This window comes from Octopus sinensis, linkage group LG1 (assembly GCF_006345805.1).
Source record: "Octopus sinensis linkage group LG1, ASM634580v1, whole genome shotgun sequence".
NCBI lineage: Eukaryota > Metazoa > Mollusca > Cephalopoda > Octopoda > Octopodidae > Octopus > Octopus sinensis.
In genome coordinates, this window is record NC_042997.1 from 165,567,160 (window position 1) to 165,585,738 (window position 18,579).

At 35.2% G+C, this 18,579-nt stretch overlaps 1 protein-coding gene across 4 annotated transcripts in view; it reads left to right on the top strand.

Annotated features, from left to right (window-relative positions):
• The window catches only part of LOC115209131, an 85,538-nt gene extending 71,497 nt beyond the window's left edge, over window positions 1–14,041 (top strand). For 3 of the 4 annotated variants that reach the window (XM_029777281.2, XM_029777297.2, XM_029777289.1), the window contains 4 exons: window positions 1,872–1,996; window positions 3,391–3,583; window positions 9,194–9,277; window positions 13,266–14,041. In XM_029777281.2, the coding sequence (XP_029633141.1) occupies window positions 1,872–1,996; window positions 3,391–3,583; window positions 9,194–9,277; window positions 13,266–13,466 (603 nt within the window). In that variant the 3' untranslated portion in view covers window positions 13,467–14,041. The remainder of the gene's footprint in view (window positions 1–1,871; window positions 1,997–3,390; window positions 3,584–9,193; window positions 9,278–13,265) is intronic. The other variant, XM_036506346.1, reaches the window with a different exon arrangement.
• The last annotated feature ends 4,538 nt before the right edge of the window (window positions 14,042–18,579 follow it).

The following is an 18,579-nucleotide window of genomic DNA, read 5'->3' on the forward strand; positions in this document are numbered from 1 at the left end:
GTAGATCTTTAGCTGGGCTAAAAAGTCACATTCGATCACAGCACCAGTAACAGTTAAGCTTTATGCAATGGCCATACTCGATAACGAGGGGGCAGCCATAATATATGTACTAAATTTACCCACAAGGCATTGGTTGAAATAGTAGAAGTCATTTGTAGAAGTTAACTCACATCTTTTCCCACTGTTTACTTGGGGAAAATTCATGTTACTGAAACATCAGTATAAACCGCAAATACACAAATGAGTACATATCATTTGTGTCAGATACGAAAGGACAGAATCTCAAACCCATTTGAGAGTCTCTCTGAAGTGAGGAAGTTATCAGAACAGTAACCTGATGTGAAGGCACCATCTTAGGACCAAGGTGGTGGTGTGTAGCAGATTAAATCTGCTACTATCTCCCAAATTTTATTCACAAGGCTTTGGTTAGCTCAAAGCTACAGTGAGAGACAGTTAGTCCAAGTGCTGCACTATGAGATCAACACTCAAATTTATGTGTAGTGAAGTGAACTTCTTAAGTATACAGTCATGCCTGCTCCCATTAAATAGATAATAGATAAATATTGTCTGCTTACTAAAGAAGACTTTATCTGAAACAGATTAAAATTACAGATATAAAAGTTCAGATGTAACAACTCAAAAACCCTGCTTAATATTTTGATGAGACAATCATTTATGCCTTCTTTGAATAACTGGTTGTAAGTATTTACAGGGTGTTCAGGCTAAATTTGACAGTTTGTCTAAAAAGAAACACAGTATCCCATCCAAAAATACAAATATTTTAGAATATTAAAAAAAATATCAAATAGATTATAGCTGAGAGATAACGGTTTACTCAAAGTAGCCACTCTCAACTTCCACCATGGCTTGAAGATGGCTCTGGAACCTGATACATGTTCTTCACTGTGTCCTTGGGAAGATCTTCGAATACCTCCTTGATCTTAAACACCAGCTCAGCTTTGATGTTGCAGGCAGAGCAGTTGATATCTTTATCAATGCACCCCATACATTGTAATCAATGGAATTACAATATAGGGAATTAGGAGGCCAGAAATTGGGGTAAGGCAGTGAGCTGGCAGAAATGTTAGCACGCCGGGCAAAATGCTTAACGGTATTTTGTCTGCTGTTACGTTCTGAGTTCAAATTCTGCCGAGGTCAACTTCGCCTTTCATCTTTTTGGGGTCGATTAAATAAGCACTGGGGTCAATGTAATTGACTTAATACCTTTGTCTGTCCTTGTTTGTCCCCTCTGTGTGTAGCTCCTTGTGAGCAGTAAAGAAATGATAAATATGGGGCTGATTAAGTTGTAGAAATTCTGACAACTACAGCTGACTCTTTCTGGCAGTATGGCTAGAAGCCAAATCATTGCTCCTACGCATATGGCCTTCCAGCAGCAACACTGTCCTGCTAGAGATTGACCACGTAGTTACCTGAATTAAGCCTAAGGCTTTGTTTAAAGATGTGGGGATGAATTCTGGTGTGCGGACATAGTTGGAATACCTGGGTTGTCTCTTCCTGCTGGTTACAGCTTTATAGTCTCCATTGCAACTGTCCATATCATGTCTTACAGCTTTTACAGTGTTCACAAAGCACTAAGCAGCAGTGATGATGACATCACTTACCCAGTGCAAATCGTCATGATACAGGTAACTTTTTAACTGTATTCAGATGGTTTATAAGTCCAACATGGCAGCTATTTTTCTCAACTATAATTTTAATCTTTATGTTCTCCAACATTGCTGACTGTTCCTGAAAAAGGGTTGTCATAAAAATCATCAAATTTAGTCTGAACATTCTTTATTATAATTTTTATGTAAATGTATTCATTTTTATATGAAATACATGTGTATGTAAATCTGTATTCTTTACAGTACTCTGGAGACCAAGATGATAAACAGTGGTTATTTGATAACCACCATATGCCTGCTATCGGAGGAAAAGCCTATATATTGTTATATAATGACATCGAAAACCTTGCTAATACTGATGAATATCGGTAAGTTGAGATGCTTTATTTAAAGTTAAAATAACAAGCATTGTGTATCATAAATATAAATAATACCTTGAATAATTTAAAATTTTCTTTTGACAATTTTATTCTTTATTCTTTTATGTTTTGGTTTTGATATAATGTACTTTCTTTATGCTTTATTCCCTGTAACTTTATTATTTCTTTTTATTTCAGTAACTATTTGGCAATTTGGCACTTCCTACTTTAGATATTAGAATGTATTGTTATATATTATAACATAATAGCTTATTGTATAGTAGCTTTTTTTAATTACTGTTCCAATTTTTATTATTTGATTGTACTAGTAATTTATTAATATTGTCATTCAATTTTCATAATGGCTTAGTAATTATTATGAGTGTAATATCATCATTATCATTGTACACCCATCTTCCTAGCATGAGCTGGTTATGTTTCACATCTCATCACCCCCACTCCTTTGTCATCTGGTACACATGACAACAAAGAAAACCTAACCAACTGTATTGCTGTGTATCTCATTATTTTTAGCATGATTTTTATGGCTGGTTGCACTTCCTATCAACAGCCACTTTACAATGTAGGCATATTAGTAATTGTAATTAAATCAAAAAACTAATAATTATATAATTATGATGAGATAAGAGACTTTTTGCTCCTTTATTCTTAAGTTAGTAATTTCAAAAATAAAATATATTTCTGCCACTTTGCCAAATTAAACTATATTTTTAACTTTAATTATTTATTGTTCTAAAATATTAAAGTTTTTTTAGGGTTTTTTGTTTTGTGGACTTTTTGTTTTTGTTTGTTTTTTTTGACACATTAATTTCAAGCTTTTGTCTTGATGTTTTAGTTCTTTATGTCATATGAAAGAACTATATACTGACATTGTAAGACACCAAGCTACCAATATTCACCAAGCCCCCTCGCCCCACTTACCTCTTTCTACTGTTGAAGTGTTTAGTAACACTTGTCAGCATTGATCAAGCATATGCTGTACAGCATTGAAAAATTGTGTCACCATTATAATTTGGACATCCTAGCTTTTGCACTGTCAGTTAACACTTAAACATATGTCCAGAGTATACTATAGTGCCAGAGGCAAGAAAGAAAGCCATGTCAACAGAAACAATGCTTTATTTATTCAGCTAGTGTGACTCATTACTTATCTTGACAGAATATACAAAGTTTTGTTTGAAATTTAAAACGATTAGTTGATGTATTTGGTTTGCTTCTCTTAAAAACACTAAAAATATTGGTGAGATGAATTTAACTTGACTTTTGTTTTTTTTGTTTTTTTTCTATTTTCTATATTTGAAGCAAGTCTGTTGCTTTGTGCTTCGTCTGAATTTGAATGACATCAAAACAATTTGACTAATGTCAAATTTTCTATTCTACAGGGAAAATCCCAATGTGATACTCACTGAATTGGTGCTTTTCAAGGTTCCTCTTTGGATGTTAGAAAAGATGAAAATACAAATGAATGCTTTACGTACAGATCTTCCTAAAACCAAAACTCCAAGCATAAACAATATACATTCCAACGATACAATTATTTCATTGACTAAAGAAGTACAACCAGCAGTCGTTCAGGTAAATTACTAAACTCCTTTATCTAAGACAATCTAAACTATATTTACTGCATAAGCAGTAACCTAACATTAATAATTACGTTCTTAACTCATCTCCCAATTATGAGTGTTTACAGAGGTTACTGCAACAAAACTTTTCCTTAATCATTACAAGCTAGGTTGAAAACAAGTTGGAAAATGAATGTATCATAGATTCTGAAGAATGACAGTAAGGAAACTGAAAGAGACTTTGGCCAGACATAAGTAGTTGATGCACATGACAAGAAGGGGTAGGAGATAAAAGCTTATAATATAGAGAGCATTTAGGAGGCACTCAGCTGCAGACTACTGACCAGACTTGTGACTGGTGCAAAGTTTTTGCCAGACAAAATGTGACATGGTAGTGGAATAGTACAGGAGATAAAGTCATAGAAGCTGAAAGGAAAGTAGGAACAAGGAACAATATCAAATAGAAGAGAAGCTAGATGTCAGGTGTATGTACCACAAGTAAACCCAACAGAACAACCATATATTTAAAGTTGACAGTTATACACTCAAATGTGTAATTAAGATATGATGACATGAAAAGCAGCTGGACCATCAGGGATGGTTGCTGAAATGGTGAAAATACCCAATAATAATGTTAGTCAGTAAGATAATATAAAGACATGTCATATCCAGTGACTGATGTAACAGTATCATCAATACCTGCTACAAAGGCAAAGAAGACATTCTAGAAAGAAGCCACAACAGAAGCATCAAACTGACGGACCACGTTAAGAAAATAACGGAAATAGTTATGATTAGTAAAAGAGGCAGATTAGATAAGATGTAATTCAGGTTTGTGACAGAATAGGGTACTACTAATGCACTCTTCATAATGAAACAACTTCAGAAGTTCTTAGCTTTAGAGCAAGCAACTTCATCCAGCATTCATTTACCTGGAGAAGGTTTTGACAGGCTACCACACTCTGTAGTCTGTCTTGTGGTTGCTAAGAAAACTAGTTGATGAATGGCTTGTATGAACTGTGCAAGACATATACAGAGATGCCAACAATGAGTTCAGTGAGGAGTTTAGCTTGAAGGTAGGTGTCCATCAGGATTTGGTTCTTAGCCTCCTACTATTTACTATAGTTCTCCAGGTTATAACAGAGGTGTTTAAGACTTCACATCAATCAGAACTCCTGTATGTTGATGAACTGTTTCTTATAGTTGAATTTGCTGAAGATTTAGAGAAAAAAATTTCAAATATAGAAGCAATAACTAGAACCAAGAAGCCTCAAAGTAATCATCATCATCATCATTTAATGTCCGCTTTCCAGGCTGGCATGGCTTGGATGGTTTGACTGAAAACTAGTAAGCCAAGGGGCTGCACCAGATTCCAATCTGATTTAGCAAAGTTTCTTTGGTTGGATGCCCTTCCTACTGCCAACCACTCCGAGAATGTAGTGGGTGTTTTTTATGTGCCACCAGCACAGGTGCCATTGATCTGACACCGGCATTGGCCATGACTACAGTCTCACTTGGCTTGACAGATCTACACAAACACAGTATATCGCCAAAGGTCTTGGTCTTCTGTCATTGCCTCCATGAGGCTCAACACTCAAGCAGTGCTTTTTACATGCAACCAGCATGGATGCCAGTCAGATGGCACAGGCATCAGTCACAACTACAATTTCATTTGGTTCAACAAGTCTTCACAAGCACAGCATATTGCCCAACAATTGAAGAGTGCTTTTAACAAGCTAGTTATGCAACACTGGCATTAGTTGCAACTACACCTGGCAAAAACAAAAGTTTTAATTAGCAGGAAAAAAAAACAACTTAATTCCCATCTGAGAAGGGCCGTACTCAATATGCATAGAAAAAAGTAGGTAGGTATTCTATAAAGTGTATCCTGTGTAAACTATAAACATACAAAAATGTATAGTAATGTCATAGACAGTTTGATGGAGAAGATAAACTTTGACTAGATTTGATGTAAGGAGTAAGCTGTAAGAGCAGCTATGAAATATATTCTTTTAAATTCTTATAAGATTCTTTAGAAGTAGTTGATAGACTTTGTTACCTAAGTAACCTTAATAAGTTGCCCTGGGTGTTCTGAAAACATTGTAGTCACAGTGAGAATTGGGTAGAAAACACTATTATGTGCCAGTAAGAAAGGTTTCTCACACCTGGTGAAGAGCAGATTGTATGATGCCTGGGAATGAATGTGATATTGCTTTGTAGCAAAACATATGCATTGAGTACAGAGTATGTGTGAAAGCTGGAAAGAGATGAGGTAAGCATGCTCTGCTGGTCATGCAATGTTAGCATGCATGAGTGGCAAAGCACAAATGAGCTGAGAGAAAATCTGGGTATAAGAGGAATTAGATTAGAGAGAAGACTAAGGTAGTACAAATATGTGATGCATATGAACAGTGACTGTGGAGATGAATTGCTTATGTGAGCTATGCAAGTCATATACAGTAATGCCAACAAAAAGGAGTACCAAATAATTCAGATGAAATGAAACTTCAGAAGAGAAAGGCATGGTAATGAAAGCTGATCTCGAGTAACTCACAAAAGAAATTCTAGAGTATCCCTATCACTCATCCTACAATCACACACTCCTCTTACCACTATCATCAATGCCTCTATCACTCATGCTTCTGTATAAAAATACAGGTAAGCAAGCAGAGGCATGGAGTTGTGAGGTCCCTTTAGCTGTGTTGAGGACATAACTACTTCTCTAGTGCTGGCACTGCAAAAAAAACACACTCCGAATACTTTGTAAAATTATTGGTGTTAGGAAGGGTATCCAGTCGTAGAAATCAAGTGATGAATGAGGCACAAAGCAAGATGGGGGTCTTCCTATCCACCTTAAATGAGTAGTACCCCTGAATATAAGCTAACCCTAAACCAGGGTGGCTTGTCCAGAAAATAGAAGGTAGATGAAAAACAGTGGCACTGAAAATGGTGGGGAAATTTATGCACATTCTGTAATTATATGTAAAACAGATTCATACCACAAGGTAAATGAGTATTCCCTCTCTCTCTCTCTCTCTCTCTCTCTCTCTCTCTCTCTCTCTCTCTCTTTCTTTCTCACTCTCTCTCTCTCTCTCTCACTCACTCACTCACCTGAGTGTTGCCTGTTTTATTCATTTGTTTTTTTACTGTTTAACTTCTTTAACCTTCAGTATAATTCAAAAAAGAAAATGTTGCTTAGCACTTACTAAGGTCATTTGTTCCTTTGTTTTAAATAATACAATTTCCATTGCAAATATCATGTTGTTTGAGTTCAGACAATTACCATGTAGGTACCTTCTATTTTCGCATCATGAGAAAATGAAACTTAGCAGAAATTACTTATTGAAAATGAACATCTCTTTAGTAAACTTGTTTTTTATTTATTTATTTTTTATACTGATATTCCTAAGTAATACTACTGCAATTAGTACAACTTAACTATCTTGATTTAATTAATCCTCTTACATTTGTAAATTCAATAAACTAGATACCTAAAGCTGCTGGTAGAGGCATAATATTTCAGTATTGACAATTATTAAGGAATTTAATGTTTGCATGTCTTTATAGGTTGCTGAGCTAGATAAATAATGAACAAGTAGAGAAGATACATAACTTCTGGTTTAGATTGTTAAATCAGTATAGAAGAAAGGTAACTCAATACCATACTATAATTAACATAAGCTAGCAAAGAAGCTTTTATGATGTTACTAAACCTGCTAGAAATAGCAGTTAAATTTCTCTCTACCATCTTAAATAAGGGAATCTCACAAGAAGAAAGTCCTAGAAATATCCCTTGAAAAAATGGAGTGTTTATGGCTGGAATGCCTCTATTCATACCTTTCTTTGATGGGAGTTGACTTAGGGCTAAGCAGCATCAACTTTGACATCTAAAACTGATATATTCAGCGACTGGAGTTTTAGACTACATCATTATCATCATCATCATCATCTTAATGTCCAGTTTTCCTTCTCTGCATGCATCAGATGGGGTTTATTGAGACAGATTTTCTACAGCCAGGTCTCCTTGTTGCCAACTTCTGTTTTGAAGCAAGACATGTTTATGCAGAATATTGGATGAATAACATGCATTTACAAAAAATTCTGCAATGTCAAGACAAAGAATCAAACACACGTACACACACTCTCTCTTTCTCTCCCTCTCTCTCTCTCTCTCACACACACACACACAACAAGCTTCTTTCATCTTCCATCTATCAAATCTAAGTCATGGCTTTAGTTGGTTTGGAGCCAACTGAAGTAGAAGACACTTGCCCAAGATGGGTATCCTTATTCACAGATTTGCTTAATGATGACGTTTTCCTAGGTTCATTCAGTAAGTAATGGATCATTATAGAAGTTTCATTACTGTGATAAAGTAATTACACTTTAATGGAAAAAAATTCATTAAAGGTAAATTGTTTCAATTAAATGCTATTAACTAGGTATTAAAGAACAGTAAAAAATTTGATTAAAGTTATACTGATGTTAGTGAAGGCATGTGGCCTAGTGATTAGGGTGCTATACTTACAACCATAAGATTGTGGTTTCAATTCCTGTGCCAGGCATGTATTGTGTTGTTGTCCAAAACATTTCATTTCACATTACTCCTGTTTACTCAGCTATAAACCAGTCCCAGCAATAGCTAGGAAGTTAATATTGTGATGGGACCAGCTTACCATTCAGTGGGACTCTTATGACCTCAGTCACTTGTACACAATGGATATCAAATTTTAAAAAAAATTTTGGTCTTATGAGTCTAGGGCTTATACAGACTAGATTTGCAAACTAGACAAGTTACACCAGTAATTCAGGAAAATAATTATTTAAATATAAAAATAAACATACACAAGTATCTAAAATGAAGCACTTCAGTCTTTTTTCTTTGTCTTTTAGAGCATGTTTAGTATTGGCTTTAAGTTTACTAAAGAAATCTTGTGAAAAACAACTGTGCTTCCATACTTTTGAAAATTGCAATCAGTAATACCTGTCCCATCCCTCAGAAAATGTACACACACACATCTTTTTGAGTAAAGATCCTATGCACTTTTCTAGTCATTTAAGATCTGCAATAGTGGTTAGGTTATGCTTCACTGATAACGTCTAATGAGACCGACAGATGTCTAATATTGTCATAGCACTGCTAAAGATCAGACTCACTCCACTCTGCATTCCATATTTAATTAATTTTGATTATTTGAAATCTCATTTTTAAAAAATATAAAAATTAGTCTTTTAGATTATGATTGTTCTCATCACCAAGGGTACCATTTTTATTGATTAATTTTTTTTAGTTTATGACAACAAAGATGCTAGCCTCCACTTTACTACAATATTTGCTCTACTTGCTGATAAAGGAGAAAAAAACTTAGTTATCAACTAAGATTGTTTTTCTTTTAATACATAGATTAACATACTTTGTTTAATATTCCAATCATTAAATATAGGTTCACTTAAATAACTCTCTGCATTTACTCTAGAAATGTTTAAGCAGATTTTATATTGAGAAGCAAAGTAAAGTAAAATTATTCATTCTTTGCTGCATTTGTCCATTTGATTATTCCATGTAATTGTAAAGAAACCATCATGATTCAGTTTCTACTACGAAGTCTCTTCTATATTATAGTCCTCCAGTTCCACTGAAGTCCTCGCAAGCAAACTTCCATTTACAAGATTTTTATATGATGATAGCATTAAGCCTGTTTGTGAGGTAAATTTACTTATATCTTTGTGTAAAAATGTGATTTGAAGCATTTTTGATGTACTTGTGTTGAAAGCTTCATAATGCTCTCAATGTTTTACAAAAATTATATTTCTCTTGGCATTTCTATTGTATATAAATCACATTTTGTCGGTCTTGGAGGGACTGCAAAAGTTACAGATTCAGCCTATCCTCATTAGTAATAAAAAAAAAAAGGGACTTGAATTGGTCAAACTAAAATAATGTGCTTGTTGCTGGCATTTCATTCAACATCGGAGAGTTACATATTATATGAGAAAATAGTTCTTAAAAGATAAAGCTAGAAGTTTGTTTGAATTGTTTTTGTTCTTTAAGCAGTTTATTAAATTGTTAAACATCGCAGAGATGGCCTGCTTGAAATAATGGGTTAGGACCTAAACTAGTTCAATGTTTTACTGCCGTGAGTTCAAGCCTCACAAGATGACTTTGTGCAACACGATACCTCATGCAAAGAAACATTTCGGTGTTGCATTGTTGAGAGAAAAATGGTGAAAGTAGCAGTAAAGGTATTATTGTTGGCCATGCAAACAAAGCAAAAAACAAAGGTTTTAAATTTTTGAAAGTGGGTCTGTGATTGTTTTTCTATTTCAAATTGTTTTACAAATGTAAAACATTTACTAGTGTTTATATATGAAACTGCTGTGGGGTCATGACATAGACATTGAACGTGTATGTACATGCTTTGGTATGTATATGTATATGCATATATACATATATATTGGGTCATCCCATAAATAATGCGGATTTTTTTTTTTGAATTGCATGACTACCATTGGTTTCGTAGTTTACAGAATCATTTGGGGGACATAACTTTCGCAAGCCAGGAGGAGGTGGAAACTGATATTTCAGAGTTCATCGCTTTGAAACCAAAAGAGTTTTACATTGATAGGATTAAAAAGTTTGTAGATAGATGGAAGGAAGTCATAGATAATCAGGGAAAGTACATTGATGATTAAATTTCAATTAAGTATAACATTTGTTCACTTGTTTTCTTTATTCAAAATTCGGACAGAAACTTATGGGATGACCTAGTAGTTGAGACTGAATATAATGAAACTGAGGCTGACAATGACAAATTTGAGATTACCATTTTGACATTGATGTGATTGAGGGTGATAACGTAGAATTTGAAAGGTAACTCTGTATATTACGTAAAAGAGGCATATTCTACCAAACATTTGAGAATCAATTATTACTACACAACTACACAAAATTCTGTATTGTTATATAATTGTGTTAATTGTAAAATGATAATTATGATGTGTAATTGAATGGTTTATAATATCTTCGTTATCAACAGTTTCATTTTAGCATTTGTTATTATTGCTAAACTAGCACTTGATTAGCAGACCAAGGGTTAGAATATTCCAACCTGATTTATATCCAGCGCTATATCTTCCAGTGTGTACTTCCTTTTAGTTATGATTTGAGAGAGGTTTCAGTACTATTTCTAGCAAGTTGAATACCTACATAGACACTCTTGCACTGGATTGCTCCTCTGCAGTTTCTGAGTTTATTCTTTTGTTCTTTTACTTGTTTTAGTCATTTGACTGCAGCCATGTTGGAGCACCACCTTTAGTCGAACAAATTGGCCCCAGGATTTATTCTTGGAAGTCTAGTACTTATTTTATCAGTCTTATTTACTGAACCATTAAGTTATAGGGACGTATACACACCAACATAGGTTGTGAAGCAATGGTGGGGAGGACAAACACTGATACACAAATACGTACATATATATATGACGGGCTTCTTTCAGTTTCCGTCTACCAAGTCCACTCACAAGGCTTTGGTTGGCTTGGAAGCTATAGTAAAAGACACTTGCCCAGGGTGCCAAGCAGTGGGACTGAACCCAGAACCATGTGATTGGGAAGCAAGCTTCTTACCACACAACCACTCCTGCGCTGTTGAATAAAGTAAATAAATTTTTGTGATGAAATAGTAATTTAATGAACAGCTTTTATTTTCACCTACCATTTGCTAAAGAAATATATATTATTGTCTTTCTACCATTCTTTAATGGTGTGTGCAGGAGGCTGGGGTTAGAATTCATCTTTTGAAGGTATACAATGACATAATTTCAAGCTTTTTCTTAATGTTGGATTTTCATATTTCTAAGAGCTTTACAAATTCTAGATTACCCCAGTCCATTTCATCTTGTGCTATAGATACATAAGGTTGACAACAAAGTATTTAGCCCAGTTTTGTCTTTCAGCCACTTAATATTATACAGAAGCTGGAGATAAGGTAGCTTTATCTTAGCTGTTCAACCAATTCTCATTTGGTTTGGCTTTATTGTCTCATCTCATGTTATGTTTAATTTTTATATCTCTCCTTCAACCTGAAAGTAACCAAGACATAATGCTTTACTTCATCCAAATTATGTCATTTATTTTCTTAGATGCTGCTGCTATTACTATAAAAAAAATCTCCCAGTGTGTCTCATTCTCTGTTAACCTTTTCATTTATTAAGTTTATTTTGTTCATGTAATAGTAGATAGAATATTCTATTAGTAATTTTACTCGTGTATCTATCTTAAAATGAGCTGCTTGACGGAGGTCTGCGGAGGATGACATGACAACCTTGACTATTGGGATCAACTCAAAAAGCCCAGGCTTTGCTCCCTCCACTGCCGCTGTGAGCTCTATATCATCTGTATGATGTGGAAAATATTCCATCAACATTGTAAAACTGTATCGTCATCGTTGTCGCTATCATCATCATCATCTTGCTTTAATGGATTTGACATTCAGTATCAGGATTCTTCACTATATCATTTAGTATTCACTTTTCCATGTTTGCATGTATCTTCATCATCATCATCATCGTTTAACGTCTGCTTTCCATGCTAGCATGGGTTGGACGATTTTGACTGAGGGCTGGCGAACCAGATGGTTGCACTAGTTTCCAATTTTGATTTGGCAGAGATTCTACTGCTGGATGCCCTTCCTAGCGCCAACCACTCCAAGAATGTAATGGGCGCTTTTTACGTGCCACCGGCAGTGAATAAATTTGGCAAACTGAAACTGTAAAAAGCCAGTCATGCAATATATTTTTAGTGTGTTTGTGTGTGTGTGTTCTCAATTTCACATTTGCTCAGTGGTTTTAGACAAAACCACTGTTCATACAAGTGGTATAATTTGTTTGGCCTCTCTGGCCGTTGAGCTCTTTGTTGTTCAAAGTATCAGGATAAATGTTGTCTTGCTTGGAAACAGGCAATGGTTGGCAACAGGAAGAGAATCCAGCCTTCTGTTTTTCCATGCTAGCATTGGTTAGATGAATGAGGATTTTATTTGTGATAGTATTTTATTCCCAGATGCCTCTCCTGTCACTAACCTTTGCAGGCTTTTCAAGTAGTGGATGTTTTTCATTATATTGCTGCTCAGAAGCATTGGTTTGTTATTATGTCAACATAGGATGTAAGCATCATATTACTGATTCACTTAAATGTCAACATGCAAAGCCATGAAATGCCAACATCTGCACACATACACACGTGCATGGGTACACACACATATACAAAGTCGAAGGGGAGATAATTTTATGAATTAAGAATGTCTCAAAGTTAATTTATATTCCTCGGAGAAAGAGAGTTTTATCTTTGTTTGTAAGAAGGGGGTGTAACTATGGACATGTTTCAATCTATTAGATTTCATTAGCTTAAAATAGTCTACTAAATTCTGCTTGACAAAGATTTTTACATGAATTAATGATAATTTTTAGGCCAGTAATATTTGTATAATTCAAAATCTTGTCAGGTCTTTTTTTTTTTTTCTTTTTTTGCAAATGCCATTCGATAGGGATCCCTAAAGAGATACAATAAGTTATTTTGTATGTATCGCTCAATGACATTCTTAATACTTTTACTGAAAATTACTTTTCCTTTAACACCGTTTTACATATTTAACATATGGTTCTTAAATTTCTTTTGCATTCATATACTGTTTTCTCTTACAGACACCACCTGAAAATAATGATATGTTTGAAATATTATCAATGGACAATGATACCCAAGAGACAGATGTATCTCCATTTGTTCCTGGACCTATTGGTGCTGAAGGACCTTCTCCTTCTATATCAGATTTAGATGGCCTTGATGAAAACACTACTTCCATATCCAGTCCATTTCAATTGACTACTTCCGATCCAAATGGTTGAATTTTTTTTTGCTTATTTTTTTTGTTGTTTTTTTTTTCCATTGAGTGATCCTCTTGGTTGACTCCTAACAAAAAGCACCAACTTCAGTCACAATTAAACTGACTGACTGATCCTATTTTTCTAAATTTATTCAAAGTTCATGTTGGTGCTATCATGTTTTCTATGCTATGGATCTAAATGGAACTGACTTGGGACTCAGGGCTGCAACTGACATCAACAAACTCCTGCATATTTAGTGTGCGATGAAATTCAATATGAAGTCTATGATAATCTCTTATCTCCATGCAGCCGTTGTTGGGTGATCACAAGCATAAAACAAACTTTTGAAAAGACAGAACAAATTTTGTTTCTCTCCTATTTGTAATTATTGTTTCCTGTGTACTCAAGTTTAATCTTAACCTTTTATTGAAAGACAAAGAAAAAATATGCCTTTATTTTTAAAATTCTATTTTCTTTCTAGGAAAAAAATATTGTAATTAATAGGCATGCAGACTTTTGGGAAAAAGCATTTTTAAGCAACTGTTGTTTGTTTTATATTTTATCTCTAAAATGATATATAAAAGAAATGAAATGAATATTGTTTTTAAATATTTGTTTTAAATTGTTTTTCTTTTCCATATTATTTGAGGTAGGACAAAGATTTTACTTTGAACATATTAACTTTTACAGAGTTTGCTATTTACCACTTCAGAAGAAGCCAGAAGATATATTTGTTGTAATAGTCTCAAAGAAAAAAGAAAAGAAAGAAAGCAATGAAAATATTAAACCTACTGATAGAGCTTCATACTTAAGCACTTACACTTGTATATTACAAGACACAAAAGAGCAAATACCATTTGAAGCATTAAATTGAATGAAAAAAATTTAACGAACAGCATTCCATCATTTGCAAATGTTGTGAGCCAAAAGGAACCTCTCTAAGAGAAGGATGCACAAGGTGTCAAAAAAGACAACAGTCTCATTTCTTTCTTTTTTTTAAATGATTAATCAGAAAGAAAGGCAGTTCCAGTAACCCTTTTCAGAAACTCCAAGGCTGGTGGGAGGAAGATATCTTCAAACTGAAGACCTAGCCCAAATGCTTGCAGGAGAATAGACTCCATTGAAAGTACTCAAAGGCTAGGAGGTAGTGTTAAAGATTAACAACTTATCTAGAAATAACAAGGAGAAAGGTAATATACCTTTGTTTATCAATAAAATAAAAAGAGAAGAAAACTATAGTGGGTTTCCAGATACCCTCAAAAGCAGAGTTGGAAGAAGGCCTGGCTAATGTATTGTTACAGGGCAGACCATATGGGAGCATGTGCCTCATTTTTAAGACTGAGGAGACAGGCAGATCTGTAGTACCCCATACCTGTTCTCATACTGATGCAATGGAAGTATTATATCCAGAGATATTTGTATTGATGTTGACTTGTCATTATCTTTGTGACATCATATAGGCAAGTGGTTCACATGGAGATGACATATGGTTAGGCAGATTCTGATAGTCTCTGAAGGCTATGAGGCTATTCTTCGACTATACCCCTAAACTCTATTAAAAGTTTCAAAAAGGATATGAGTCTGCCTGTTGATATCAAGTCGATAGCTTAGTTACTACACGTGTAGTGGTAGTTAAAGCCAGTCAAGGAACTTGTAATTAGAAGAGCAAAAAAAAAACAGAGAGAGAGGTCAGCAAATATGAGGAACAATTCCAACAAATTCCAGAAGTGAAGACCATGGCTAATATCATCACTTTTTCCAGAATATCACCAGTCTTAGCTTCTGAAGAAAAGGAAATCCATTTGTATTAAATGTGTGCAGATATATGTATATTATGTACATCTCTACACATACTTTGCATTGTATGTATTGGACCATGTGGTCAATAAAAGAATAATTATAGAGTGGTGTATTGACAGAACTGTTAGAGCATAGGAAAAGATACCTTGTGGTATTTCTTCCAACCCTTTACATTCTGTGTTCAAATCCTACCAAAGTTAAATTTGTCTTTAATCCCTCCAGGGTTGATAAAATAAAGTACCAGTCATGTAGTGGGGTGGGATGGGTCAGTGGTATTGACTAATCTTCTCTCCCTCAAAATTCTATCAAATTTTGAAACAATTATTACCGCTGCCAAGGAAGGAGGTTATGTTTTCGTCGGCGTTGGTTTGTCCGTCTGTGTGCAAAATAACTCAAAAAGATGTGAATGGTATTTGATGAAACTTGCAGGAAAAGTTGCTAATGACACAAGGAACAGATGATGAAATTTTGGTAGTGGTCCAGGAATATTTATGGATTCTTGAAGGATTTTTCATTTGTTATATTTACTTTACATGAAGTATACAATGTTATGTTCTTTGATTATCTCCCTTGAAAACACGTTCATCGTTTCCACGTAAACTATAGTGGCGTTGCTGTTTCCAAAGTTTATTTTCGTTTATCTATAAGTAATTTTACTCATGTATCTATCTTAAAATGAGCTACTTGGCAGAGGTCTGCGGAGGATGACATGACAAGCCTTGACTATTTGGATCAACTCAAAAAGCTCAGGCTTTGCTCCCTCCACCGCCGCTGTGAGCTCTATATCATCTGTATGATGTGGAAAATATTCCATCAACATTGCCCATCTTTAAAATTTGTCCGAGGCTTGGACCTCGTGCCATCCGTCCACTACAGAAATGTTTGTAGTGTATCACAACACTATGACAGAACTATTTCACCTCAATTAGCCCTGCTCTCTTCAACATCGTGCCAGACACATAAAGGAGGAAAGTGACTTCACGGTATTCAAACGATCCCTAGATGATTACCCCCAACAAATACCAGATAAACCACCCACACCCAGATATGTCTCTGAAAACAATAACCCTCTGCTTGAATGGGTTACGGTTCCCCAGAGCTGACCGTGTATCTCTTCCAGGTGGTGCTATTAAATTAGACATGGCCTGAGTCAACTTCGGCCGAAACTTATCTAAGTAATCTAATCAATGCTGTAACCTTTTAATCAAAGCATCACAACATGGGTAGAGGCTGATATCTTAACATTTCTAATGGTCTTAAGTATAAAAAAAATTATTAAAGATTTATATAGAACTACATTCAGAGTATGTCTATAAGTTATTGTGTTTAGACCTGGTTTCTATCCTAAAACTTCTGTTTTGTAGATGCAATTTTTTTTATTTTTTAATAAAGCACTCTGAAATTAGAAAAATCAAAAATCTGCAACAAACTCCATCCCATGAGTATCGGATAATGGATTTTCAAGTGAGTAAATAAATTGATTGTGGTTTTGACAGTGATTGTGGTGAAAGCAGAGATAGTATTGATGATGACGATGGTCAGGATACGTATGGGAGGAAGTTATGTTTTTGCCAGCGTTGGTTTGGGAAATTGGGCGATTTTCCACATGCATGTATATGGGTGGAAATAAACTGCTTCGCGGAGGTCTGTGCTCTGTGAATGCTTTTCTACTTATAATTATTGTCACCGGTTTGATTTCCACTCATTTTACTCTTTTACTTGTTTCAGTCATTTGACTGCGGCCTTTAATCGAGCAACTCGACCCCAGGACTTATTCTTTTGTAAGCCCAGTACTTATTCTATCGGTCTCTTTTGCCGAACCGCTAAGTAACGGGGACATGAACACACCAGCATCGGTTGTCAAGCAATGCTAGGGGGACAAACACAGACACACAAACACACACACGCATATATATATACATATATATGACGGGCTTCTTTCAGTTTCCATCTACCAAATCCACTCACAAGGCTTTGGTCGGCCCAAGGCTATAGTAGAAGACACTTGCCCAAGGTGCCACGCAGTGGGACTGAACCCGGAACCATGTGGTTGGTAAACAAGCTACTTACCACATAGCCACTCCTGCACCTATTTTTACTTATTTTTGCTAAAATTTTTGTTGTGTCTTGCAACCTTTTCAATAGTTGTTGACTCTGTCCATTATCAGAGTGTTCTTTTTCTTTATTTGTGCACAAGTGTATACATGTATGTATGTGTATGCATGTGTTTACGTTTGTATGTATTCTGTTTATTCATGTGTTTGTGTGTGTACTTCTGTCTCCTTATGTGTCTATGTGTATGGTTTTGTGTGACTATGTACATGCATCTCTTATGTATGGTTGTGTGTTTCCATATGTGTGCTTGTGTGTGCTTGTCTGTCCATATTACCTATATACTTATCTATCTCTCAATCTGTCTGTTTACTTTCATATCCATTTACCTAAACACATATATATAGACCACCCACCATCACCTCGGCAGTGAAGAAAAGCACCACAGAGCACTGGAGTGGCTGGACCATACCCACCCAGGATGCTGAGGACAACAGTCAGGTGAAAAGAATGACTGCACTTGCAATAGGGGCTAGCATAAGAACCACATAGTAAAATTTAACAGGACACTATACATGTAGGTTCAAGATGCAACCATTGGTGTCAGTGTGGCTGGAGATGTGGCCAGCCTCTTCATGACCTGGTGAGACAGAAAACTTAAACAATACTTAGCAGAACAATCCACAACTGTTTTGCTTTACTGTTGGTATGTAGATAACATTAATATTCTAGTTAGGACAAACTCTAATAACTGTAATGTTGAAACCGAGTGGGGCATAATGGAGAGTCTCCAGCATGTAGCTAACTCTATCCACCAAAGTATCAAGGTAACTATAGATTACCCCACTAGACACCCTAACAATAAACTCCCTGTCCTTGATACTGAACTTTAGTTAAAGACAGTGAACAACAGAGTGCAGCTCCTCCACTCTTATTACATGAAGCCCATAGCTTATAAATATGTTGTTCACAAGAACTCAACTTTGTCACAAAACATGAAAATCAACATACTGATAGCAGACTTAGTTATGATAATGAACAATGTGTCCCCACTATGCAGACCCTAAGAAACAAAGAAACATGTACAGAACTTCATGCAATTCTCTAGATATAATCAGAAAAATAGGGTTCGGGTATACAGGGGAGCTAGAAAGAAGTTAGATAGCATTATATATAATGAAACCAATGGTATCTGCTCTAATAGAAGTAAAGACTGGAATACGACACAAAGAGTTTGTCACAAAAGCAAACAGAGTGAACACTTGGTACAAGACTGACAAAT